A 27,982-nucleotide genomic window follows, 5' to 3' on the forward strand; every position below is an offset into this window, starting at 1 on the left:
ATAATGTTGTTGGTACTTGGAAAGTTAATACGAGAATGGAAACCAACATTTCAACTTCTTGTTTCTACTATATATAGTAATAACAGCTGGAATGTTGCAGAAATGATCAAGTCAACAGAGATGAGATGCACAAGATAACGTTCTATAAATGAAGTTGAAATGGTTTTTTTTTTTTTTAATCTTTATTGGTTGCAGACTACTCGTGCACTGCATGAGCGCCAAGAATCAAACAATAAATAATGAAACCCATCATTTCTTCTGGCACAAATGTAGTTTAGAGTTAATTAATTAGCTGATGATCTGCTTGCTGTGCTTCATCTTGCTTATGGGTTGTGGTAACAAGTGGTGGTGCATCATCACCCTTGTCTTCTGATGATGATGATGATGAGCTTTGGGCAGCAGCATCTGATTCCTCCATTGGTTTCTTCTCTTCAACAACCTCCAGCACCAGCAGCTTGGTTTCCTCTGCAGCAGCAGCAGCAGCAGCCTGTTCTTCTTTAGGCTTAGGCTCCTCCTCCTCTTTCTCTTCAGCAGCTGCAGCCTTTGAATCGCTCTCGGCAGCCTCCCTGCTTGTAGGTTCAGAGACATCTACCAGAGGAAGAGGCTCTTCCTTCTTAGTCTCCTCCCCTCCATTCTCTTCCTGCACCTTACCAATCACAGAAACATATATTGATGTCAAAACACAAAGATGTGTATGAATGGTAACATAATTCAGCAGGTACGCCACTATTTATGCTTTGATTATGTATATAGCTGGTGTTCAATCAAATTAATATTTACTTGGGGTAGGGTCTCGCCCTGGGGCTTCTTGGGGCTGCTGGTGGCATCCTCAACCGGGATGGGGGCAGGCGCGCGGGCAGCCTTTGCCTTGGTATCCAGATCCTTAGGTCTGCTCACACAGCCTCCCATGTTTGTTGCAGGATGTAACAACCAATAGGCGAGGCCGGGCGAGGTGAGGTGCAGTGGAGCAACAGCAGCGGCAGCAGCAGCAGAAGAGGAATATGCAAATGAATGACTATGGGGACTCTGGGAGCTAGGCTGAGGAACAAGAGGGAAAGAAGAGCTTATTATATAGGGGTGAGGCTGCTTCTAATTAAGTTTCTGACCGATAGATGCAAGGAGAGGAGAGATTGTTGGGGCAACCTGCAAGCTTAATTTTGACCCACAAACTAAGCCCTTATGACCTTTTCCTTGCCCGAGTTTTGGGGTGTAATTTTGGGGCAGTCCATATTTGTAGTTAGTTTTTAGGAGTTAGGACCGCTGATGACAGTTAATAATTAGAATTGTTTTGTTATTTATTCTATTATGTGGACAGTGATTGGGAAAATCACTCCAAACTCAAGTAACAAGTCACTCCCTATTATACATTTGAATTCAAAGATTTCTCAATTAAAAAAATATTTGAAACAATATTATTATTACACCAACACTCGTCTTCATTTAAATATTGTCTGGAAAAGAATAAAAATTAAACTAAAACTACCAATTCGCGGCAACTCTTCATTCATTTAGAATCTTTTATTATTGCCCCCACGAGCGTAACACGGATGGTTCAAGGAGTAGAAACTTGCACTTAGGGATGTAGGTTCGAGTTATGACAATCGCAGTGTGGGAGTTTCATCCTCTTGTGGAGGTGTCTCATTGTGGGTATTATGCATTGTACCTCTTACCTTAGGGGCCACTATGTATTGTGATTAACTCCTCCCACGTGCATGGGGCAGTGTATGGAGGCGCTTAAGGTGAGAAATTTTATCTTTTGCACCTAAGAATCTTTTATTATTTTTACTTACATATGCATAACATGGACCATCCACAATTAATAGAGTTAATCATGAAAATAATTTAATTTTTTTTACAAATTTGTAATTTTATCAAATTCTTTTAATTTTAACAATTAGATTCAAAATAACTTAATTAAATATAATTTTATCTAACATATAAAATTAATTTAAAAATTAGAAAAAAAATTCATATTAACTTGACACAACAATATCATATAATAATATTTGTGAGAATTAGATGTACATATAAATAAAAAATATAATAATAAAATAACATTTTTTTACTTTATATATGTAACAGGTTATAATTTTTTTTTTTTTTACTTATGTATACATGTGAATTCTACATAATATATTATTATTATTATTATTATTTATCACCTGACATATTAAATCAACATAAACACACTTTCTTTAAATTAATTGTATATGTTAAATAAAATTACATTCAATTAAGCCAATTTAGATTTAATTGTCAAAATTAAAAAAATTAATCCACAAAAAGAAATAAATTATTCTCATGATTAACCCCAACTAATATTATATATTGAACATTATTACAAGGGTTCTTTCATACCACATAGCATACATAAAAGGTGTTTTTTTTTTTTTTTTTTTTTTTTTTAAGAGGTACCAAAATCACGGTGATCCTAAAACATGCCTTTCAATTTCTTCTCTCTGTTTAAATTCAAGAGACAAATTCAACTTGGGCCTATTGAGGTCAGAACTCCAATGTGTATGGTGAAAAAGATTATCCATCATCCTCTTCAGAGTCTTTTCGTAGTGCACTCATCAATAGAATCTTTGCTTTTTCCCGTCTGTCCCGAAGCTAGTAGAAATGGACAAAAACACAGAAGATAATCGATCCACAAGACTAGCACCAAGCAAGTGTCTAGACTGACGTTTGCCTGCCTGCCTACCTGCCTGAATGAACATAATATGTCATGGCCTCTGCCACAAAATCTAATGCTTCTTTGGGGGGCTCTGCAGGGAAAATACTGGCTTCTCTTGATTTTCTCCTTCATTTGATTTGGCAGGCTTGTGGCTATCATCACTTTCAGTCTCATCAGAGGAAGGTTCGGCCTTGGCAGGAGAAAGATCTTGAACCACATTGCTGGAATTGTTGCCAATCAAGCTCTTGTAGATGCCTAGAGCTTGAGCCACCATGCTAGCGGGGTTGGAAGCCGATGTCGGAAGCAGTAATGTGTTACCCTAATAACACAAATTGAACGTTAAATGAAATTATTAGGACAAAATCTTCACTAGCTTTGCTACTTACCTTTTTCGCAATCATGCTGAAGGCTTGAACATATTGCTCGGCAATTCTTAAACTTGCTGCCTGCGAATCACAGTACAATTTTCAGCCTCAGCAGATAATGTGCAAGTGAATTCAGACTTTTGATAGAAATTTCAAGAATACCATTCATTACTCATCAACAACTTTATTTCCCCTAGGCATCTCAAGATTTCAAGAGACTAAATCAGCAGTCATCAGCTTATTCAGACACGATGGGAATATTTCTTTATCAATGGGATACCTAAAAAATCTTAAAAGACTTCAACACTTGGTTTCTCACACATCAGCACATCATCAAACTGACAAATCGTATAAATTAGTAAATTGGCATTTTAAGTCATTCAGTGCAAGGACAGTGCATTAACTAGCAACGTCAGTGACTACAAGCAGTACGCGTACAACAGCATATTCCAAGCAAATATATGAATACCAGGATGGTTTGGCAAATATATGAATACCAAAATGTTGAAAAAAGGGGCATTCCCACTGCACAAGTTTCCCCAATTTTGAGAGAGTCAGGGAAAGGTCAATTTTGGATGCAGTCTTACCCTTTGCTTTGCAAAGAGGCTATTTCCACAACACACTAGGCAGCAACAGCCATTTTCATTTCTGCTGCATCCCATTTTGAAATGCATAACTGAATCATGAACAATAATTATAGTGGAACAAGAGGAAGTAAGCAATTATAGTGTTTCCAAAAGATGCCACAGAACAGAACAGGTGTTTAACGGAATAGAATTAATAGTTGAAGTTAGACTGCAGTCAAACTCAACTATACAATAAACAACAACAATCACAACCCTTTATCCCTTGAAACAGAGTTGGCTAAATGAATTATATAGTGTTCCGACAATTTTTATCTAGGGCCATATCCAGAACACAATATACAAAAGCCAAAAAATTTGATAATGATTTTGGAAGGGGGACTAACATTTAACAATACCCAAAACCACCCAGAAGTAAACTGTTTATCCCCATAAGTGTCAGCAATTAGAGAATTATTTTGGAAGGGAGTGAGTAAAAAATACAATCCAAAATCACTCAGAAGTAAACTTTTTGATCCCAAAAACACCTGGCCCACTGTGATGTAGCCATATCTTCTATCAAGTATCTCTGGCTCCCCAAAAGCCTTTACCTTGGGGTAACTGATACAAGTTCCAAACAGGGAGTGATGAACTTGGTTAAAGAGAAATGCTGACACAACAAGCATCTTCTTAAACAGTCTAGCATCAACTGCTCAATGTTTGTATTACTCAGAGCACCATTACTTAGGATAAACTGCATGGATGGCAAGTGTAATGTTCAAATGCCTCCTGGAAAGACCATGAATGTGGAGGAAAAGGAAACAACAGAAGGAAAATATAGATGCATGCTTTCGTTTTTAGAAGGGAATATTAAGAGCTAAAGACAACTGCTCAATGATTATATGCCATCTTTCATTTTTAGAAGGGAATATTAAGAGCTAAAGACAACTCTAAAAATTCTAAGATGGGAGTCTTCAACAAGGCATGAAATTTCAGCAGACCATACATGCAACCAAGAGAAAGAATGACCTCACCTCCACACCCCCATGCTCCTTAAGGGCCTGTGACACCATGGCAATTCCTTTAGCTGTTGCTTGTGCTTTAGCAAGAATTGCTTCTGCCTCTCCTGATGTCAGAAGATTAAAAGAAATAGAGTGGGATTAAACCTTGTGATTGTTGTAAAGAAATATTAATGTTATTGCAATCTACTAGCCAAACAATTTGAGGGCTAGAGCACCGATGAAATAAGAATCACCAACAATTTGATGTTCAAGAAGACGATGTTCAAGAAGACAAAACAACAGAACAAGTCCAACTTCACTGTCATAACGACAAATTCAACAAAGATTTAAGCTCCCTCCCCTTCTTCGTTTTGCAAGGTCATTCTAAAATCATATCATAAAAGCTCTAAGATGCTTCTGCCTCATGCTATTTAAAATGGCTAGCCTTATTTCAACATAGTATTGAAAATATCCAAGCTATTACTCTCTCTCTCTGGGTTGGGGGGTTAAGAACAGCATAAAATTGAGTTGTATTCTTAATTATGTTTTTGGTTCTAAAGAATCTATTTCAACCAATGAATAGAAGAAGTGGGGAAACTAATAACAAGAAGAAGAAAAGCAGGCTATATTCTCTGAAGTAGAGATTAAAGAAAGCTAAAAATACATCTCCAGAACTTCATAACCAACCTTGTGCTCTATTAACCTGGTCCATCTTTGCAGCTTCTGACTCAAGGATTACTGAACTTTTCTTTCCATCAGCTATATTAATGTTTGCCTGCCTTTCTCCTGTTAAATACAAAAGCACATCAGAATCATGAGAAAATATGAGCAGAAGAGACAACTATCATCATCTACATCCAGTAGTTTCTTTCCAGTGAATTCGGTATTAATGATGTTGAAGATGGGTCGAATTCAAGGGTTTGTTGTATTGGACACCAGGAGGTCAATTGAACTCTTTGAGATAGTTTCTCTGCCTACAGTAGCAGTAGACTTCGAAATCAGAATACTTCACCGCCAAACTTTGATGTTTGCACTAAGGTGCAATAAATCAATTTGCCCCTCCAACACCTCCAAGGCTACAGAGATTTGGTGACTAGTCCACACAAACTGAGAATTTCCAGCGCCTGTTGGTAAATGATGAGGCTGGTATAAGTTCAGGTTTTTATTTATTTTTTAATGGGGGATTTTGAGCTCAGTTAGAATATTGAACCTTTCTTTTCCTAGACAGCAGTAAGGAGACCTACATGTCAGATCATTAATCATTTGACTAGGATAGTTTTAAATGATACTTGACAGACCCTGCATGTGTGCTAAGGAAGTAAATGACCCTTCATTTTGCCAATGCCATAGTTATTTGAAACATAGTTGTCAAAGGCACGCCGCACACAGAGGGGAGCAGCTCTACATGCCCCTTCTACATGGAGGTGCAACGCCATCTAAAAGGCACTGCAAAGGTGAATGAGGCATGTTGGCAAAGTTGTAGACCCCGATGGATCAGATCCAGAGTGATTTTGACAAAAAGTGCATGGCACAAGCCTCATGTGCCTTATGTCTGGATCTGTTTTAAGTTTAAAGCTGTGTTTTGCTCGATAAAACCCTCATAACAATCTCAAAGGTCACATAACTCAAACTTCTTCTCCACTGAAAGGTGAAAACCCTTGTTGGCTAATCAGCTTCTCCTTTTCAGTGGCCCAAAACTGCTTCAACAAATTGACACAACAGCAAAATACTAGAATTTTTTTTTTATTTTATCTTATAAGTAGTTTCGTGTCCACATGAGTGCATATTGGTGTATATCTTGTCAGGTGATCCTGCCGGAGGCCGCTGGATGTCTGCCGGAACTGTCAGCCTTCCACACGTGAGACATGCACCAGCGGACAACTCCTGTATGTGGGAGAATGAACCTCAACTCCAGACACCTGTTTTCATCGTCAGGGTCTCTGGAGGTAGGAAAACATGTCCAGGGACCTATTTTTTAATGCATACTGTTTTGGTGTTTTCCATCAATTTTTTTCACTGCTGATTTTGTACAGTCCTGCTGAGTAGTTTTCTGTGCTGAACATGCTGTTTTCAATCATTATGGCGAAACTTTTTATGTTGTGTATTTTGCTGAACCTATTTTTCAACTAAGTTATATTATTTTGCAGAACCTTTTGAGTTTGATGTCTCCTGTGTAGTTTCCTGAACCTTTTATTTTTCAACTAATTCCAATATTATTTCTTCTTATATGGTGAAACTTCTTGTTTATTTTCAAATAATTTATATTGTTTTCAGTGTTATTTCTTCTTTTATGGTATTAGTTATGCAAGATACGAGAGAAGGGAAACCAACAGCTAGAGTTGTCATTATAGTGGTTGAAATAATATTAGTTGTTAATTGTTATAGTGTTGGTTATTTGTCATCCATGATTTTATTAGTTTGCATTTATCTCTTTATAGATACATGTTGAAAATAATGGTGCATAAATATTTTATAAGCATTTGAATAAATGTTTGCCTCACGTGCATGAGGCTTGCGCTTCACCTTGCACCTAGGCCCCAAGGACTCTTGGCACCTCAGTGTGGCTTGACAACTATGATTTGAAAATTTTTCTTAACCCCTTGGGGTGCTCCTGGTCCTAGATGCTCTAGTGAAGCTCCTCTAGTGAAGCTCCGAGCACATATTATTACTGTCCCAACTCCCAACTAATGCCAGCAAAGACCTGAATGTACTTAAATTAAGTTCAAAGAAGTATGAAGGAGGCTTTGTTCCAGATTGATCATGTCTAGAAGGATAAGGTTTTACTGAATTTTTTCAACACTTTTTAGCTTGACTAGTCTTTCTTTAGCTTAAGCATGAACGCTCAATCTGACCTGAAATAACAATAGTATGAAACTTCTCTCACCTTCCAACCAAAAGAGACTGCTTATCGAGTCAATTACAATTCCTTGATGAGTATTGTTTCCTTATTTTCTGTTGTAAAGTCAAGTTTTTGTTTTTTATGTTCAGCTAATTTCACCCATTCATAGTCTAACATGAATACTGGTAAATTACAATTTCCATGGAAGTGATTTTTGCTAAGATATTTCTTGCATCGATCAATAAAATTCTGAGTTGCTGATAAGACCGTTACCACGTTATTTCTTGTCTTCAAACTTTCTAGAGCCTATAGACATGCCACTGACAAAGAATTGAGGAAAACAAACAAAAGGTCTGGTTGACCACTAAACTTATGAGTTCTTATTTGTATACTTTTCCTCTTTTCTTATGAATCAAGGATATTTCCTCTTAGGTAGAGTTTGTTAAATTAAGCAAGATAAGCTTGTATCAAAATAAGATTTGAATGTTTTCCGAACCAAAATATGAAATGTTCAAGATAAGACTTGAAAGCATTACAAGATTTATATCAGATTATTTATTAAATTTTTTTAAATGTATTGGGAGATATATGGGTTATTTTTTCTTATCAGTAAAGTCCAAGATAAATTTATTTGAAAGGGAGAAAGATAAATTTATCTGAATAATTCCAGATAAGAAGTCACGTGACTTCTTTTCCAAAAAATTGCCAAAAAAATTTAACAAACACAATAAACAACACTTTTGTCTGGAATACTTTCTATATTCCACTTTTTAAAGATCGTATCTTGGTTAACAAACACTACCTTAGTGAATGATAAGTTTTCCAAATTGAAGATGCTGATATAATGTTTCACTTAGGGATGGCAATTGCAACCGAAACCGTGAGGAACCGAACCGGTCAACGTGGTTAAAAACTGTTTGACTAGGTAATGGTTTGATTTGGTGAAAAATCGAACACTGTTTCAATGGGTATGGTTTGGTTATGGTTTTCACTAAATCCAAACCAAAACCCAAACTAAAACTGAACCAAATGTGTGGGTAACCGAACCAAACCAAACCGAACCGAATATACATATATATAATAGATATTTTTTATTTAATATATTATATATATACACATAATATATATATTGACTAATGCATTTTTTTACAAGTATTTTAACTAATGCATTACAAATATATAAAATATTTAACATTTATAAAGTAATTAACAAATAAAAATAAAATCTAATCTTAAATTATTTTATTTTTATCAATCAAATAATTATATCCAAGAAGTTTGAAGTTAATTTGTAACTTTATGCAAGAAAGTAACTTTATTAGAGTAACTCCAACATTGGACACCAAATCCAGCGCTAATTTGTTGTCCAACGGTGTTTTACACTAAAATTTTCAACATCAAATTTGATGCGGTCACCAATCAAGACCCGGCCCAAAGCCGACCCGACCCAGCCGGAAAAATATTTTAATACTTCTTAAGTTTTAGAATTCTATTTGATTTAGGATTCAACTTCATGTTTCTACTTGATTTAGGATTCTACTTCATGTTGGATTAGGATTTTATTTTTATTAGGATTATAGTTGGATTTTGTTTACAAATATTAGATGGATTTGAATTAACTAAATACTATAAATATGCCTAGAATCTAGAGTCTGTAATCAAGTTTTTCTCAATCATATTCTAGTAACCTATTTGGGTTTTCTTAGCAAAATAGTTTTGTTTTTGCGTCTTCTTGAAAGCCAAACTTCAGCCATTGAAATTTGTTCTTTCAAGGGTTTATTTTGGTGTGTTTTTTTCACACGTGCTACATGCTACATCAGGTGGTATCAGAGCGGTTCATCAACCAATCAGATGGTCAATCTTGAAGGTAATGATAGCAACCAGTCTCATGACGGTGATCGAGGGTTGCCCGCGGTTTGGAGAGCAATCGAAGAACAACAGGAAATAACTCGTACAATAAAGTAGCAATTGGAGCGAATCCGCAACCAAATGGGCGTTTTACAACGAGTTAAAGATAATCGGAACCGAACTAATGGCGTGAATCAAGTCGGTTATGTTAAACCGGGAAGACCAATCATTAATCTTGTCCTTATTAATCTTGGATGATAGCAACGATGAGGATGATCTTGGTTGTATGATAGCCAACCCTAGTGGTAAAGGGGTTAGGAGGAATGCGCAACAACACAACCATTGGAGAAACGATAAGTATAAACTAAAGAATGGCTTTTCGATGAGTTTGGAACTTGATTTCGAAGATTATGTTGTCCAAACAACCTCAACGTTTGCAAACTCAAGTCTGATTTATGTTGCTAACATGACAGAAACTCCAAGGTTATTGACTCATACTGGGGTATTTTCCAGTCAGGCATTGCTTCGCAACCCAAGGATGGTGGCGTTTCTTCTGATCGGCTTGCGACTGTAAAGGAGATGGAGGTCGTGGTAGCAAATCCTTCTACAGTTTATTCAAGCTCTGGCATGGTTGAATCAAAGGCAATAAGAACATATTCACCTTCGCAATTGCAAAAGCAAGATGGTCACATAGGTCTCTTTGTGGATAGAGGTGTTAGATCTCCCAAGCTAGTTAACTGGGGCAGTGCAACTGCTTTTGATATTAATCTGAAATTAGATTCTGAAACTAAGAATGTTGTAACAGCTACTGCTATAGCTGATCAAGTGCTTAGACCAAAGGAGGATTTAAGCATCAATATTTTAAGTGATTGAGAGACTGCTGGTAGTCATGGAATAAGCCTTTATTCGAAATAGTTACAAAAGAATGTTTCTCCAAGCAAGAAAAATCTATGAATAAATTTAGAAGCCGTTGAAGAGTCAAAATCAAGAAAGCTAATGAGAGGAGAAAGACTTGTGATAAGATCTACCAAATTAGAGAAGCGCTCAAGATCGAATGTTCAATGTCCTCAATCTAATAGTAATAATGCAATGGAGGCAAAAGGCAACAAACATGGCGATGGTTGGACCCATGTCAATGTAGATATGGCTAAGAGATGGAGGAATGTCTTTGCTCATGTTCCCTTAGCAGAAAAGTTCAAGCGGTGGAATGTCTTTGCTCATGTTTCCTTAGCAGAAAAGTTCAAGCGATTCAAGAAGATGTCAAGCAAAAGTGGCACAAATAAGAAGTATAAGGCGACAACTGACAAGCATAGGAAGCACAAGGTATTTGAGATTGGAGATGAAGTCATGATATTCTTAAAGAATGAATGAATTCCAGCAGGATAGCAGAACAAGCTCAAGCCAAAGAAGTATGATCGTTACAAGATTACAAAAAAGATCAAAGATAATATTTATGTTGTGGATTTATCTAATCATATGGGTATTTCTAAACATTCAATGTGGCTGATCTCTCTTTGTACTTGCCGAATGTGGAGTTGTCATACCCAAATCATAATTCGAGGATGAATTCTTCTCAAGTGGAGGTGAATGATGCAGTTACCAATCAAGACTCGGCCCAAAGCCGACTCTACCACATCGGAACAATATTTTAATACTTCTTAAGTTTTAGAATTTTACTTGATTTAGAATTCAACTTCATGTTTCTATTTGATTTAGGATTCTATTTCATGTTAGATTAGGATTCTATTTTTATTAAGATTTTAGTTGGATTTTGTTTACAAATATTAGATGGATTTGGATTAGCCAAATACTATAAATATGCCTAGGATTTAGAATTTGTAATCAAGTTTTTCTTAATCAAATTTCAACAACCTATTTAAATTTTCTTAGCAAAACAGTCTTGTTTTTGCGTCTTCTTGAAAGCCAAGCTTTGGCCATTGAAGTTTGTTCTTTTAAGAGTTTATTTTGATGTGTTTTTTTCACACATACGCTACACGTTGTGTCAAAATTAGTATAAAAGAGAATCTTTAAAGAATATTCTATAAATAAATATTTAATAAATATTAACTAATTTATTTAACTTAGCATAATATAAGAATAGAAAGAATTTTATTTTTATGCCATGTTTTTATTTTAAACTTTTTTCTATTTTCATCATGTATTTTTAATTTAAGTTAATGGAAATGTTATTACTTTTTATTATATTATTGAGTTTTTGCATTAAGAATATTTTCTTTCTATTAAGTAATTATTAAAATAAAAAACATTCATATACATAAACAAAAATAGTTTATTTTATATTAACATGGTATTTATAAAATATATTAAATATTTTAAAATATATTCAATATTATACTCATTTTATAGATGTTAATAAAATATTTACATCGATATATATTTTTGTTGGAACAAGGATAAGAAGCTATGCCAAGATAAAGATAGGTTGTTTTTATTCTTTTATATTTTGTATCTATTTTGTGTTTTATCTTCTTGTTGTATATTTAAATTGATGTAATCTAGTCCTAAAATATAGGGATGTAATCTAGTCCTAAAATATAGGAGAATTCTTAGGAACTTCTTGTATAAATTCTATTATTGACATCAATAAAATCATCAAAGAATACCACTTCCTTTTCCACATGGTATCAAAGATTTAGATCGAGTAGGATACATCATAACCGTAGTGCCTTCATTGCACAGTCCTTGATTTGATCCTCCGTTGGTCCTGCCTTCATTGCCCTAGCCTGGACCATCTTTATTTGCCCCTGACGTGCCTTTTATTACATCCACGAGGCTACTATTTTCAAGAAATCGTTGGTAGCCGAAAGCAAAAGGTTCAATAGCGGAACTATCAAATGTCGCAAGCCCAACGGTGATACAAATCCAGCAGAAGGACATCAGCCAGATCACTCTCCAGTGGTGGGTGAAGTCCCTCTAGCCTCAGAACTACCTATAGTCCATCCATCTTATTGGTTGGACGGGAAAAATTATCTCCAATGGGCCCAACTAGTGAAGACTCTTCTAAAGGGTCATGGGAAAGGTAACCATCTGATTGGAAGTCCTCCCAAAGAAACAGATTCAATGTACATAGCATGGGACATAGATGATTCTCGCATCATATCTTGGTTATGGGGAACTATGCAACCAGAGATTAGTAGGAACTTTATGTTCCTAAGTACAGCCAAAGCCGTATAGGAGACAGCGCAACAAACCTACTCCAAAATCCAAGATGCTTCCGTGATTTTTGAAGTCAAGACAAAGATTACAGCTACCAAACAAAGCCAACTCACAGTCACAAATTACTACAACGTGATGAGAGGATTGTGGCTGGAACTTGACCAATATCAGCCCATCAAAATGGTATGCCAAGAGGATGCTGCAACACTCAATCGGATAATTGAACGAGACCAGATTGTTGAGTTCCTCGCTAGACTCAATCCTGACTTCGACCAAGTACGGGTACAAATTCTCGGTAAGGAGAAACTCCCAAATCTTAATGAGGTTTTTGCAATTGTAAGGAGTGAGGAAAATCGAAGATATGCTATGCTAACTGAACATACTATTGAGGGATCTGCACTAGTGATCAGCAAACAAAAAGGTAGAGGAAATAAAACTGGAAAATTAGGGTTTTAGAACCCTGGCAAACCAGGATCAAGTTCCCAGAATCATAGCCCTAGTAATAATCGAGACTCACAATGGTGTAGCTTTTGCAAAAAGCCTCGCCACACTAGGGAAACATGCTTTAAACTGCATGGGAAGGAGGCAGTCTTGAGTAGGATCAGAGGCTTCAAGAACATGAAATCCCAAAGTTTTCATGTAAATAAAGAGCAAGAAGAGGAAGCTGATAAAAGGGAAGCAGAAGTTGATTCTGCTCCACTGAATGCTAAGGAATTATGCAAATTAAAAGCCTTTCTCCGGACGTTTCAAGATGGAGGAACCTGCTCCTTGGCCTATCAAGGTAATTCTCAAGGTAACTTCCTTTCCTATACAGTTTTTTCAGCTTCTGAAATTGATAAGAATAGCAGTTGGGTCCTTGATTCAGGGGCTACCAACCACATGACCCCTAATATTCATTGTTTTATGACTTATGACACCCTTAAGCCTACCAAACATATCCTGATTGCCAATGGAACCACTATTCCTATCCTAGGTAAAGGCAAAGTATCATTAAACTCTCAGCTTTCCCTTGAACAAGTTCTTTATGTTCCAGCCTTAACTACCAGCTTGATTTCTCTACAAAAACTAACCCAAAATCTTGATTGTTTGGCGGTTTTCTCTCCTTCAATGTGTAAGTTTCAGGACAAGAAAATGGGCCAGATGATTAGTGTGGCTAAAGTTCGAAATGGGCTCTATATCTTGGATGGGGAGACTGATTGTTCTACAAGGAGACAACAGCAACATGTGGCTTATTCTTCATCCTCCCAGTTAGCCTCTAAATTATCTTCTATTTGGTTACATCATTTTAAACTAGGTCATCCTCCATTTAGATTATTAAAACAAGTATTTCCATATTTGTTTAAGTCATTAGACCCTAGGAGTCTTAGGTGTGATGAATGTATTGTTGCTAAACATCATCGAGTCTCATTTCCAATCAGTAATACTTTATCTTTAAAACCATTCTACTTGATTCATTCTGATGTTTGGAGGCCATCTAGAATACCCAATTGTTCTCGGGCAAAATGGTTTATTACATTTATTAACGATTGCACACGTATGTGTTGGGTATTTCTTTTAAAAGATAAGACTACTATTGGGTCCACATTGATCACATTTTGCAAAATGATTCAAACCCAATTTGGGATTACTATAAAAAGGCTTAGAATAGACAATGCAAAAGATTACTTTAACACTCAGTTGCAAACTTATTTCCAACAAGAGGGAATCATACATGAGTCATCTTGCATTGATACACCCCAACAAAATGGGGTGGCAGAGAGAAAGATGCGTCATCTTCTCAATGTCACTCGAACCTTACTCCATCATCATCATGTGCCAAAATATTTTTTTTGGGGGGAAGCTATGTTAACAGCTACTTACGTCATTAATAGGGTTCCATCTAGGGTTCTAAATGGTCAAAGTCCTTTTCAATCTTTAAATTCATTTTTTCCAAACTTTAATCTTCATACTTAGCTACCCTTAAAGAGTGTTTGGATGTGTATGTTTTGTTCACATACTCAAAATCCATAGAGACAAGTTGAAGTTGGACCCTAGGGCCCTTAAGTGCATCTTCCTTGGATACTCTCCAACACAAAAAGGGTATAAGTACTACCACCCAAACACCCGAAAGTTCTGTTTCAAAAGATGTCACATTTAATGAATCTTAGCCCTATTTTTCTCCCATTCCAGCTAGGCCAACAGGTACAAATCTTATAGATTTGGATTGGGAATTTCTAAATGCAAGTCTAGAGACTAAAGCAGCTGGTCAGGATCCTTCAAAAAATTTCAGCCCTAGTATGATACCTCAACCTTTACCAACTAATCATCCTCACTCCAGCCTCGGTTCTCCTATAAGATACAAAGGTTCTCCTTATGTTTACAAGAGAAGGCAGCCCATTGAAGAACTGCAGCCAGTCCCATCATCAGCTCCGGATACTAGCCTGGAAATTATACCAAGTAAAAATCCAGCCACCAACTCCAGTACATCTCAACCCAAATCTAAACCCCTGGACTTGAACCTTCCCATTGCCATTCGAAAAGGTGTTAGAACTTGCACCAAACATCCATTAGCTTCTTATCTATCATACCACCGTGTATCCGATCAATATCAAAGCTTCCTAACATCATTGGATGCAATTGCTATTCCCAAATCAGTCGAATAAGCTGTAAAAGACCATAATTGGAAGAATGCAATGTTAGAAGAAATGGATGCCCTAAAGAAAAATAAAATCGGGGAATTAGTTCCTAGAACAAAGGATACCAAACTAGTGGGTTGCAGGTGGATTTTTAATGTCAAATACAAAGCCAATAGAACTCTTGACAGGTATAAGGCTCGCTTAGTGGCCAAAGGTTATACTCAATCTTATGGTATTGATTATGTAGAAACCTTTGCACCTGTAGCAAGAATGACTACGGTCAGAATTCTAATAGCATTGGCAGCTAAATTTGGATGGAAATTGCAACAATTCGATGTCAAAAATGCTTTCTTACACGGAGATTTAGAGGAAGAAGTTTTTATGGAAATCCCTCCTGGCTTTACACATGAAGGAGATTGTGGTGGTCTTAAGAACTACAATCTAAGTGTGTAGTTCTTAAGACCACCACACACTTACAGCAAACTACCCCTCAAGACTCACTGATTATACCCCCAAACAATATACACACAATCACTCGATAGGAAGAACAAAAATAGGAATAGAACACAGCAAGAAAAACACAACAAGGGACACAAGATTTTATCCTGGTTCAGTCTCATAAAGAGACCTACATCCAGACTGCCTTAGGCCCATGAAATCTCCACTATCTTGACAATTTTACAGCAATTATATGATCTAGGAAACCCTCTCTTTTCCCTTAGTCTAAAACCCTAGACTACCAAGAGAAGAAATCCCAAGAGAAATGCAGAATCTCTTGACCTAGCTCACCCGCACAATCCTTACAAGATAACCCTGAGATTTCACACCTTCAACTGAGCCCTCCCAGCCCTTATTTATAAAGCATAGAGGCGGGCAAGGCAGTTACAACTAACTGCCCCTATCCTGACCGGATTTAACCATTTTCCAGGCAGCTTTGAAACAAACTAACTACTACAAATTACAGGATGAAAAATATGCTAACAGACTTCCCAAAGGGAATACTAAGAACAGAAACTAATCTAAAAACAAATGACTTCACAATTCTCCACCCATTTGAATTAGATTCACTGCACTTTAGCTTCCTGCACACCTGCTCCATCTTCAATTCTGATCTGGAATAAAATTCAACTGCTTGATATGTTGCTGAAGCTTTGAAACTGGAACAGCTTTAGTAAATATATCTGCAGCATTATTTTCTCCTGCAACTTTGATTAGATCAACAAGTTTATTTTCAATGATATCCCTAATGAAATGATACCTAATATCTATGTGTTTTGTCCTCTCATGGTGAGCCTGGTTCTTTGATAAATGTATAGCACTTTGACTATCACACATCAAGGTGACTTTAACCTCTAAACCTAGAAGCTCTCCCACTAACCCCTTAAGCCATATAGCCTCTTTAATTGCATCAGCAACAGCTATATATTCTGCCTCGGTAGTGGATAAAGCTACCACATGTTGGAGGCTGGACTTCCAACTAATAGAGGAATTCCACAACTTAAAAATGTAACCGGTTGTGGACCTACGTTTATCAAGGTCTGCAGCGTAATCTGCATCTGAGAAGCCTAGAATACTAGGTTTTTCTCCTATTTTGGCTCCACCATAGGATAACACATTTTTGCTGGTGCCTCTTAGGTATCTAAGCATCCATTTTACTGCCATCCAATGGGATCTACCTGGGTTTGCCATGAAGCGGCTAACTACACTCATTGCATGAGCTAGGTCGGGCCGGGTGCAAACCATTCCATACATCAGGCTGCCTACAGCATTTGAGTATGGAATCTTCTCCATTTCTCTCCTTTCCTCCTCATTTTTAGGGGACTGTTTTGAGGTTAGTTTGAAATGAGGGGCAAATGGCACACTTACTGGTTTTGAAACAACCATACCAAACCTAGATAGCAACTTTTCTATATATGATTTTTGAGATAGAAATAATTTTCGATGCTGCCTATCCCTAGAGATTTCCATCCCTAGAATCTTCCTAGCCTCACCTAGCTCTTTCATTTCAAATTCAGCCTTTAATTTCTCCTTTAGATGCTGGATTTCTTTGTGGGATTGACTTGCAATAAGCATGTCATCCACATAGAGTAGTAAGTATATTGAAATGCTAGGGGATATGTGCTTAAGATACACACAACAATCATAGGAACATCTTGAATATCCTTGGCTTATCATAACAGTATCAAATCGGCGATACCACTGTCTAGGAGATTGTTTGAGCCCATAGAGAGACTTTTTGAGCAAACAAACTTTCTCCACCTTATCCTTGACTTCAAAACCTCTAGGTTGGTTCATATATATCTTTTCTTCCAACTCTCCATGTAGGAAAGCTGTGGTAACATCCATCTGCTCCAATTTCAAGTCTAATTGGGCAGTGATGGCCAGCAAAACCCTAATTGATGTATGCCTTACAACTGGGGAGAAAACTTCATTGTAATCAACCCCTTGGACTTGGGTAAATCCTCTAGCAACTAGCCTAGCTTTGAATCTAGGCTTAGAATTTACATCCGCTCCTTCTTTTATTTTGTAAAGCCATTTGCAGCTTACAATCCTCTTCCCTTTCGGTTTTTCTACCAGTTCCCAGGTTTGGTTTTTCATAAGGGAAGATATTTCTGATTTCATGGCTTCTATCCATTTTTGGGAATGCTTAGAAGCTATAGCTTGGTCATAGGACTGGGGTTCTTCATCAGAAATTTTGGAGGCACTATATAAAGCATAGGCTACTAAATCTGAGTAACCAAACCTAAGAGGTGGCCTGCGGACTCTAGGTTGCCTATCTCTAGCCACACTATACCTATTTGGGTTTGGCTGATCACCAATGCTGGAATCAGCATCACTGTCAGCTTCTTCTTCCTCATATTGAGATGTTTCAGCACCCTGATCTTCCTCTTGGACCTGATCATTTAGATCCAGAACTGGTTCAGGTTCTATGTCATTCATTTCAGGCTCTATACCTTGAATGTCTACCTTCATAGAGTCGATCTTCTCATCTAGATGCTTCTGGGTTTCATTTGAGCTTAGACTTATGGTAGATGACTCATCAAAAGTTACATCCCTAGAGATTATTGTCCTAGGTCCTTCTTGTTCAAGGTTCCATAGTTTGTATCCCTTCACACCGGTTGGATAACCTATAAAGAGACATTTCCTAGCCCTAGGTTCAAGTTTGCCTTGCTTCACATGAGCATAGGCTAAACACCCAAACACCCTAAGGTGGGCAAGGTTTGGCTTATGGCCTGTCCATTTCTCATAGGGAGTTTGCAAGTCTATGGCTTTAGATGGGGTTCGGTTGAGTATGTGGGCTGCAGTAGAAACTGCTTCCCCCCAGAAAGTTTTTGGAAGGAGTGCATGGAATAACATGCATCTTAGCCTTTCTAATATTGTCCGATTCATCCTCTCAGCCACCCCGTTTTGCTGGGGGTTTCTAGGGGCTGTTAGGTGCCTAATTATGCCATTTTCTTTGCACATTTCATTAAATTCCTTATTGCAGAATTCCAATCCATTATCTGTCCTAATGGTTTTAATTTTCTTGCCCATTTGAGTTTCTACCATTGTCTTCCAGTTTCTAAAAATCCCATAAGTTTGATCTTTAGATTTTAGCACATAAACCCACAACATTCTAGAATAATCATCTATAATAGAAAGGAAGTATCTAGATCCTCCATGGGTTGGGGTTTGGGCTGGTCCCCACAGATCAGAGTGTATGTAATCTAAGGTGGACTTAGATGAGTGAATGGCAGTCTTATTAAACCTAAGTTTTGCTGCCTTTCCATAGATGCAAGACTCACATTTGGATAAAACTGAGACTTGGTTATTTTCTAAGATCCCTTGTTTAGCTAACTCCTTGAGCCCTTGCTCACTTATATGTGACATCCTTAGATGCCACAATTTAGCCAAATCTTGGGATTTGCTACTTGCTGCTGCAACCTCACCACTTAAGATGGAGGCTTGCAGGATATAAATGCCATTCTGCAATTTTGCTTTCATGCAGACCAGTGACCCTTTGGCCACTGTTATGGCTCCTGTCTCTCCTTTAAATTTTAGGCCATTTCTGTCTAATTCTCCAAGGGAAACCAAGTTCCTCTTGAGATCAGGCACATGCCTAACTGCTGAGAGAGTCAAAAACGAGCCATCATTCATCCTTAACCTCACATCTCCCACTCCTATAACCCTGCACTCATGGTATTGCCCAGCAAGACCTTACCCCCATTAATTTCTCTATAATTTTGCAGCCAATGCCTCCTAGGGGTCATGTGAAATGAACAACCCGAATCCATCACCCAACTGTTACTTCCAGCTATTTCTGTGACAGTCAAGGCCTCTGAACTGTCATATCCAAGGTCAGCTAAGTTTGCTCCACCATCGGATGTTTTCTTTTCAGCCATGTCTTTCTTTCTTTTAGGGCAGTATCTCTTGATATGCCCTTCCTCCTGGCAGTAGTAACACTTAATAGGACCCTTTCCATTTCTAGACTTTGATCTAGACTTTCCCCTTTTTCCTTTTGAGTCCTTTTTGGTACTCCTAGACCTTACGGTTAGGGCATCACTGGGGGTGGGTTTTATTTCCATTTTTATTCTCAATTCCTTTGAGTTTAGGGATCCTATTACATCTTCTAACGATAGTTTGTCCCTACCGTGTTGCAGGATGTCTACAAAGTTTTCATAAGACTTAGGCAGAGAATAAAGAAGAACTAGGGCTCTATCTTCGTCCTCATAGTTTACTCCTATATTCTCTAAGTCAAGACATAGCTTATTGAATTCATCTAGATGCTCTTGAAGTTTCTGATTTTCTTGCATCTTATATGTGAAGAATTTGGCCTTTAAATACAGCCTACTGGATAAAGTCTTCTTTAAATAAAGAGACTCCAATTTCTTCCAGATTTCAGTGGCTGTTTTTAATTTTGAAACTTCTCGGAGAACTTTGTCTCCAAGACTCAAGATAAGCATGCTGTATGCTTTCTTGTTTATTTCCTTATCCTCTAAAGATATGGTTTTAGGATCCTTACCTTCAGAGCTTCCCTCGGTAGTTACCTCTTGTTCGATTGCTTTTTCCAACCCTAGACTGCATAGCAGGGCTTCCATTTTGATCCGCCAGAGGCCAAAATCGTTGCTACCGTCAAACTTCTCCACATCATATCGATTGGCCGATGAGGGTGCCATGATCGCCTACCAGAGCTGATTCTGGTTTCTTGAGAATCTTGAAAAATCTTGATAGATTTGCTGGAGATTATCCCTGGAGCTCTGATACCAGATTGTAGTTCTTAAGACCACCACACACTTACAGCAAACTACCCCTCAAGACTCACTGATTATACCCCCAAACAATATACACACAATCACTTGATAGGAAGAACAAAAATAGGAATAGAACACAGCAAGAAAAACACAACAAGGGACACAAGATTTTATCTTGGTTCAGTCTCATAAAAGAGACCTACATCCAGACTGCCTTAGGCCCATGAAATCTCCACTATCTTGACAATTTTACAGCAATTATATGAACTAGGAAACCCTCTCTTTTCCCTTAGTCTAAAACCCTAGACTACCAAGAGAAGAAATCCCAAGAGAAATGCAGAATCTCTTGACCTAGCTCACCTGCACAATCCTTACAAGATAACCCTGAGATTTCACACCTTCAACTGAGCCCTCCCAGCCCCTATTTATAAAGCATAGAGGCGGGCAAGGCAGTTACAACTAACTGCCCCTATCCTGACCGGATTTAACCATTTTCCGGGCAGCTTTGAAACAAACTAACTACTACAAATTACAGGATGAAAAATATGCTAACAGAATTCCCAAAGGGAATACTAAGAACAGAAACTAATCTAAAAACAAATGACTTCACAGAGATGGAAAGACTCAGGTTTGTAAACTCAAGAAAGCTCTATATGGACTCAAACAGTCCTCTCGAGCATGGTTTGAAAGATTTTCAAAGGCCATGCTTTCTATGGGATATCACCGAAGCCGAGGAGACCACACTCTATTCATCAAACATACAGGAGAAAATGTAACAATTTTGCTTGTCTATGTGGATGATATAGTGCTAACAGGGAATGATACAACTAAACAAGATCGTCTCAAACAAAATTTAGTTCATGAATTTGAAATCAAAGAGCTCGGTCAATTGCGCTACTTCTTAGGCATAGAAGTAGCACACTCAAAGGAAGGTATTTTCTTATCTCAATGAAAATATATCTTAGATTTGTTTGATGAAACAGGGTTATTAGGGGGGAAAGGAGGAAAGATACCTTTTGATCCCAATACAAAATTCCAAGCCAAGAAAAGAGGTCAAGAGGTGGACAAATGGAGATTTCAACGCCTGGTAGGGCGATTAATATATCTGTCACATACTAGACCTGACATATCATTTGCTGTCAACCTAGTCAGCCAGTTCATGCATGATCCTAATGAAGAACATATGGCAGCAGTAAGGAAGATTCTATGTTATCTTAAAACTACACCTGGAAAAGGGATCTTATTCACTCCAGGGACAAACTTAAAGCTTCAAGGATATACAGATGCGGATTATGGTGGCTCACTGGTTGACCGAAGATTTACAACCGGGTACTGTGTATTTCTAGGAGGAAATCTGATCTCCAGGAGGAGCAAAAAGCAAGGGGTGGTGGCTAGATCCAGTGCTGAGGCAGAATTTAGAACTATGGCCCTAGGTGTATGCGAGCTCTTATGGGTAAAGATTATCCTACAAGATTTGAAAATTCCGATACAAAGGCCTATTGAACTCTTGGGTGATAATCAATCAACTATAAGTATAGCCTACAATCCAGTGCAACATGAAAAAACCAATCATATCGAAATTGATAGACACTTCCTAAAGGAAAAGTTAGACAGCGATCTATTGAAGATTTCATATATCCCTTCCAATCATCAAGTGGCTGATGTTCTTACAAAAGGTTTGCCAAATACCCAATTTGAAGTCTTGATCAACAAGCTGGGCATGATTGATATCTACTCCCCAGCTTGAGGGGGAGTGTTGGAACGAGGATAAGAAGCCATGGCAAGATAAAGATAAAGTACCCAATTTGCGTTAGGTTGGGACATCTTAGTAACTCCGAAAGGAATGTGAGCTACACATTCTATCGACACATAAGTTCAAATGAAATAAGTCAAGCATTAAAAAAGATGAAAAATCATAAGGCAGTGGGACCAGATAATATACCAATAGAAGCATGGAAATGTATGGGAGAAGAGGGCATCTCCTGGCTAACGCAACTATTTAACACCATCCTTAAATCAAAAAAGATGCCAAATGAGTGGAGGAAGAGTACTTTGGTTCCTATATACAAGAACAAAGGAGATGTTCAAAACTATGAAAATTATAGAGGAATTAAGTTAATGAGTCATACCATGAAACTCTGGGAGAGAGTAATAGAGCAGAGGCTCAGAAAGGAAACAAAGGTGTCAGAAAATCAGTTTGGTTTCATGCCTGGTAGGTCAACAATGGAAGCTATATATTTACTTAGGCGTTTAATGGAAAAGTATCGAGATCATCAGAAGGACCTACATATGGTGTTTATAGATCTAGAAAAGGCCTATGATAGGGTCCCTAGAGAAATATTATGGAGGGTTTTAGAGAAGAAATGAGTCAAAATAGCCTATATACAAGCCCTTAAGGACATGTATCATGGTATAGAGATAAGGGTCAGAACATGCGGAGGGGATACTGAACCATTTACAACTACAATAGGACTGCATCAAGGTTCTGCACTAAGTCTATGCTTATTTGCCCTAGTAATGGATGAACTCACTAAGGATATTCAGACAGATGTGCCATGGTGTATGCTATTTGCAGACGACATAGTGTTGGTGGATGAAACAAAAGAAGGAGTGAACACTAAGCTTGAGTTGTGGAGAAACAATTTAGAATCTAAGGGATTTAAATTAAGTAGAAAGAAAACAGAATATATGGAATGCAAATTTAGTAAAAATGCAAGAGTGGATGATGTTATAATAAAATTAGAAGATCAAATCTTATAAAGAAAAGGCCATTTTCGATATTTAGGATCAGTGATTCAAAAAGATGGAGAAATCCACGAGGATATCGCACATAGAATTAAGGCAGGTTGGCTAAAATGGAGAAATGTATCGGGGGTGTTATGTGATGGTAAAATCCCATTAAAATTGAAAAGAAAATTTTATAAGACAGCTATAAGACCAGTCTTGCTGTATGGCTCAGAATATTGGGCAGTCAAATACCAGCATAAGTAAAAGACGAATGTAGCGGAGATGAGGATGTTAAGATGGATGTGCGAACATACAAGAAAGGATAAAATTATAAATGAAGTTATTCGTAATAAGGTAGGAGTAATGCCAATCGAGGAGAAGATGAGAGAGACTAGACTAAGATGGTTTGGTCATGTGAGAAGGAGACTAAGAGACGCTCCTGTGAAGAGAGTTGATGAAATGGAACAATTAGTCACAAAAAGAGGTAGAGGTAGACCCAAGAAGACTTTGGGAGAGACATTAAAATTTGATATGAAATATATGGATCTAAATGAGGATGTTACAAAAGACAAAAATACATGGAAGTCTAGAATTCATGTAGCCGACCCCACATAGTGGGATAAAGGCTGGATATGTTGTTGTTGTTGTTTATATTTTGTATCTATTTTGTGTTTTATCTTCTTGTTGTATATTTAAATTGATGTAATCTAGTCCTAGATATTAGATAAGGAATCTAATCCTAAAATATAGGAGAATTCTTAGGAACTTCTTGTATAAATTCTATTATTGACATCAATAAAATCATCAAGGAATACCGCTTCCTTTTCCACAATTTTGTATAATAATTTAATTTATATTTCTAATTATTAATCAAAATATACAAATATAATAAAAGTGATAAAGGATATAAAGGGAATAGGTTGTTTTGAAGTTATACAAAGAGGGGTAAAATTGGAAATAAAATAAAAAAGGAAATTTGGTGTTGGTGAATACTATAACACCAAATTTGATGTTATACTATTCACTCAACACCAAATTTGGTGATTTAAAATTGTGCCCAACACCAAAATGGTGTATTCGTTGGAGAGCTCTTCAGTGCCAAATTGAAATTGGCGCTGGAAATGATGTATTCCTTGAAGTTGCTCTTAAAGTTTGTCTTTGTTTGTTGTGGAGTTATCAAAAATTTTTATGAATGTTATTTGCAAGAGTTTGTCTTTGTTTATTGATATGGATCAAACTAAAAAAATCACGATTAAAATCGAAACCGAATGGTTTGGTTATAGTTTTTAATTTTTAAAATCAATGGGCAATGGTTTGGTTTTGGTTTTAGTAGTTTAAGTTTAGTTTGGTTATGGTTTTGGCAAAAACCGAAACCAAACCGAACCATTGCCAACCCTAGTTTCACTATGTTATATAAAGATGCCATACTGAAGAGCAGGTCAGCAAATCATTTTGATGAAAGATGTAAGTCTATGATATGGCAAACAAAAGAAGAAAACAAAAGAATCCCATCACCTTCTGACTCAAGAACTTGAGCTCGCCTTTTGCGCTCCGCTTCTGCCTGCATTTCCATAGCTGCCCTCACTCCACGAGGTGGAGATATGTCCCCTAAGGCAAAAAAAGACAACAGCACATATGTCGCAAGTTGCAAGAAACACATTATTGAACAGAAACTGTCAAAATGATGTTTTGGTTAAGAAAAAAGTACTTATTTCATAACGAAGGCATTTCAAGCCCCAATCTTTTGCAGCCTCATTGATTGCCATCTGGGGAAAAGATACTTTTAGATTAACCAAATCTTGAAATACAAGAAAAGTGAAAATGTGAGCATTGCAAACTTTAAGATTAGTACAGCTTACACATATTACCAATGATAAATAGCTTAGGTACAGGTTTCAGGTGTGGGCTGGTCTAATAATTGAATTAATCTACTTATTTGCCCAAGTAGACAGTCAAGTTTTATATCTATTGTACATCTCGTGTTGATTAAAGAAAGCACAGTATTACAAACTATTTCATGGCTAAAATTGGAATTGAATACATGGTTTCAAAAATAACTGTCCAGCTTTGAACAGTTGCATGTTCAAATACAGAGGTTGGGCACAGTTACACATCTTAGCCCAAGTCAAATACATAAAACAGTATTTCACATAGTTTAAAAGAGCACCAGTTAAAAAACATACCATATCAAAATAGTTGCTGATGTCAAGCTTTTCAATATACAAAAGAAACTATAAAACAACAGTAACAGCCATGTTCACCTACCTTAGGCATCCCTTACCATTAAAATTAAAACAAAATGTGATGTTTATTCATGGAAACAAAATTCTCAATTCTAGTTTTAATGTAATGGTCATAAATGCTGCATTTCCTTGTAGTAATTAAATTTAGAATTCATACTTTGGATATAATTGTGTTATGAGAAGATTTTATAGTTTAACTTATGGTTTATGCCTAATGTATATCTGTTAATGCTATATCTTAGCCACAGGATGTACAATTTGAAAATTTTCAAATATAGTTTCGGCTGCATTCATCAGGCCACAGCAATGGGATGTGTATTGAAGTTGCAATACAAGATTATTATGAATGGAAACTCACTTTCTCCTCTTCCTACCTACTCCACACAAAGTCCTTAACCATGGAAATGTATCCACTTTTACACAATGATCTCATGAACTTGCAATATTAACCTTCCAATGCCTCATAAAAGCTTTATATAAATTAATTCAGCACAATACTTAATCTCTTGCTGTCTATCTAATCCAATCTCAAGATACAGAATATCACTTATAATATGATTGACCATAAATTAAGTCCATTTCTCATACGAGGACCACAAGGTTTTTTTTCTTTTTTTTTTTTAACTTGTCCTCCAATCATTTTGGATATGCTTGTGTCTTACAAATCAAAATTCTCATTCCCTCTCATACAAGCACATGCTTTCCAAACATTGCATTGCAAATTTCTTCCCCTTGGTAACTCAGCCTCTTGCAACTTATGATCATGCAAAAGAAAAATCATACTACAAATAAATATATTGTCTAACATGTCCCCTGCTTCTATTAGACTCCTTCCCCGCCCCCAACCAAACCAAAAAAAAAAGAAGGAAAACAGAAAAGAAAAACTCAAAGGAGATAAAGTTTCAATGGAATGCTGCCTTTCAAATAGATCAACAATTTTATACCCCTAATTCTAACAGGCCAACCATCAATTGGCTAACAATATTTGTGAGGATTATCAATCCCTGAGAATCAAATAACCAATAGCAAGCAAAGAAGCAAACTATTACATACCACTATCTTCTCATTTAAGGTATCTCTTTCCTCAAATGTCTTGTCAAGGGTGATTTTCCCAAGCTCACTACGCATTGTCGTCTGTGCAAGCTGAATAACTGCATACAAAGGATTCTCAACACCATATGATGCCAGCCGGGGGTCCACAATCTGCAATCACTCAACTAAACCCCATTAAACACCCATTTGAATATCCAACAAACCACAAAATCCACAAATTCAATACCTAAACACGATCCTAGTGCCCATAAAAAAATGATCCTAGTACCTTAACATAAAGAACACCATCAATTAATATGCTAACATTGTCCTTTGTGATGGCAGACTGATCTGGGATCGGAATGGCCTCTTCCTTGAGGGAATGCGCATAAGCTATTCGATCAACAAATGGAATAAGCACATGAATTCCAGGCGTTAAAGTCTTCACATACTTCCCAAATCTTTCCACCACATAAGCCTTCTTCTCAGGTACAATCCGAATGCCCCAGTTAATTGGCGGTGGATTTTCATATCTGAAATTTAAAAATAAACTCTTCAACCTCAAAAAAATTATAGTATTACCATCATCTGGTTTCGAGCACAAATATGACATCTTAACAATTAGGTGTTTTTATAAGCTATAACTTAATCTATATACATATACACATAAATGCATAAAACTGGGGTGGAATTTTCAAGTTCTTAACTATTAATACTCAATAAAACAGAAAATTACGAACAAATCCTAATTTATATATCATCTGGTCTCACAAAAAAATATGACATCTTTACAATTAGATATTTGTATAAGCTATAGTTTAATCTACACATAAATGCATAAAACTGAGAGGTGGAATTTCCAATTTCTAACTTATTACTCAAGAAAGCACAAAATTACAAACAAATCCTAATATCACTAGACATTTTGTATATATATATATATATAGAGAAGCATAGAAGCGCGCTTTAATAAGTAAAAACATGTAAATGGATAGAGATGGTTACCTGGCTAGGGGATCGCGAGAGTTGCGGAAATGGCGGAGGGAGGCGGGGAGAGGAGGGAGGGTCGGGGAGAGGTGATTGGAGAGGAGAGAAGACTGCTTGAGGATGAAGGCGGAGGGAGACGAAGCTGAGGAAAGGTCTCTGGAAGCAATGGCGGCTTGGCGGATGCGGTTGAGGGATCTGAGGGCGTAGAAGGAGCTGGATTTGGCGGCGTTCATCGTGAAAGGATGTGATTGAAGAATGAATGAATGGATGATGGCTGCTTGAGGAACAAGAAAGGGGGAATTTACAAAGCCCTAGTAAAACCCATTCGCCCTGACTCACGTCGATTGTTCTTCAGATCGTCCTTTTGGCCACCGCCGCTTCCCGTCCGTTCTAATTACTCTACTTCGCTTTCTTTCCGTTTTCTCTAGCTCCAAACCCATGCGCCGTAATTGTTTAAAATTAATAATAATTAATTTTATTATTATTTTTATTTATTGTTAATTCTAATCATAAGACTATTATAAATTTTGTGTCGGGTCCTAGTAGAAATAAGCATACTTTAAGGGTTTAGCTAGTGTTGTTTTGCTCTTTTTTTTTTTTTTTTTAAGTAATGATAGATAACATAATTAATAATGATATCATTAGTCGTGTATTACATTTTTATTGAAAGATATGATAGA

At 37.0% G+C, this 27,982-nt stretch overlaps 2 protein-coding genes across 2 annotated transcripts; both read right to left on the reverse strand.

Annotated features, from left to right (window-relative positions):
* Positions 1-49: 49 nt before the first annotated feature.
* On the reverse strand, positions 50-1,346 carry LOC127789859 (uncharacterized). Its single transcript, XM_052318904.1, has 2 exons — positions 781-1,346; positions 50-646 (listed from the first exon to the last, which is right to left on the reverse strand). Exons 1-2 carry the CDS (start codon positions 907-909, stop codon positions 281-283), a joined length of 495 nt encoding a protein of 164 aa, XP_052174864.1. The 5' UTR covers positions 910-1,346; the 3' UTR covers positions 50-280.
* A 947-nt stretch (positions 1,347-2,293) lies between these two features.
* On the reverse strand, positions 2,294-27,718 carry LOC127807983 (uncharacterized). Its single transcript, XM_052346272.1, has 9 exons — positions 27,321-27,718; positions 26,605-26,848; positions 26,337-26,486; positions 24,749-24,806; positions 24,556-24,648; positions 5,291-5,389; positions 4,637-4,728; positions 3,061-3,120; positions 2,294-2,993 (listed from the first exon to the last, which is right to left on the reverse strand). The coding sequence occupies exons 1-9, from the start codon at positions 27,533-27,535 to the stop codon at positions 2,745-2,747; spliced, it is 1,260 nt and encodes a 419-aa protein (XP_052202232.1). The 5' UTR covers positions 27,536-27,718; the 3' UTR covers positions 2,294-2,744.
* Positions 27,719-27,982: the final 264 nt, after the last annotated feature.

Source organism: Diospyros lotus, chromosome 1 (assembly GCF_014633365.1).
Source record: "Diospyros lotus cultivar Yz01 chromosome 1, ASM1463336v1, whole genome shotgun sequence".
Lineage (NCBI taxonomy): Eukaryota > Viridiplantae > Streptophyta > Magnoliopsida > Ericales > Ebenaceae > Diospyros > Diospyros lotus.

Bases quoted from the DNA above. Each gene is read 5' to 3' on its own strand.
- LOC127789859 (XM_052318904.1), bottom strand. From the start codon at position 909: ATGGGAGGCTGTGTGAGCAGACCTAAGGATCTGGATACCAAGGCAAAG. The intron at 647-780 runs GTAAATATTAAT...GTGATTGGTAAG, and splicing joins AGGGCGAGACCCTACCCCAA to GTGCAGGAAGAGAATGGAGG.
- LOC127807983 (XM_052346272.1), bottom strand. From the start codon at position 27,535: ATGAACGCCGCCAAATCCAGCTCCTTCTACGCCCTCAGATCCCTCAAC. The intron at 5,390-24,555 runs GTGATGGGATTC...TGTATTTAACAG, and splicing joins TCAAGTTCTTGAGTCAGAAG to GAGAAAGGCAGGCAAACATT. The intron at 4,729-5,290 runs GTTGGTTATGAA...TTCTGACATCAG, and splicing joins CCAGGTTAATAGAGCACAAG to GAGAGGCAGAAGCAATTCTT.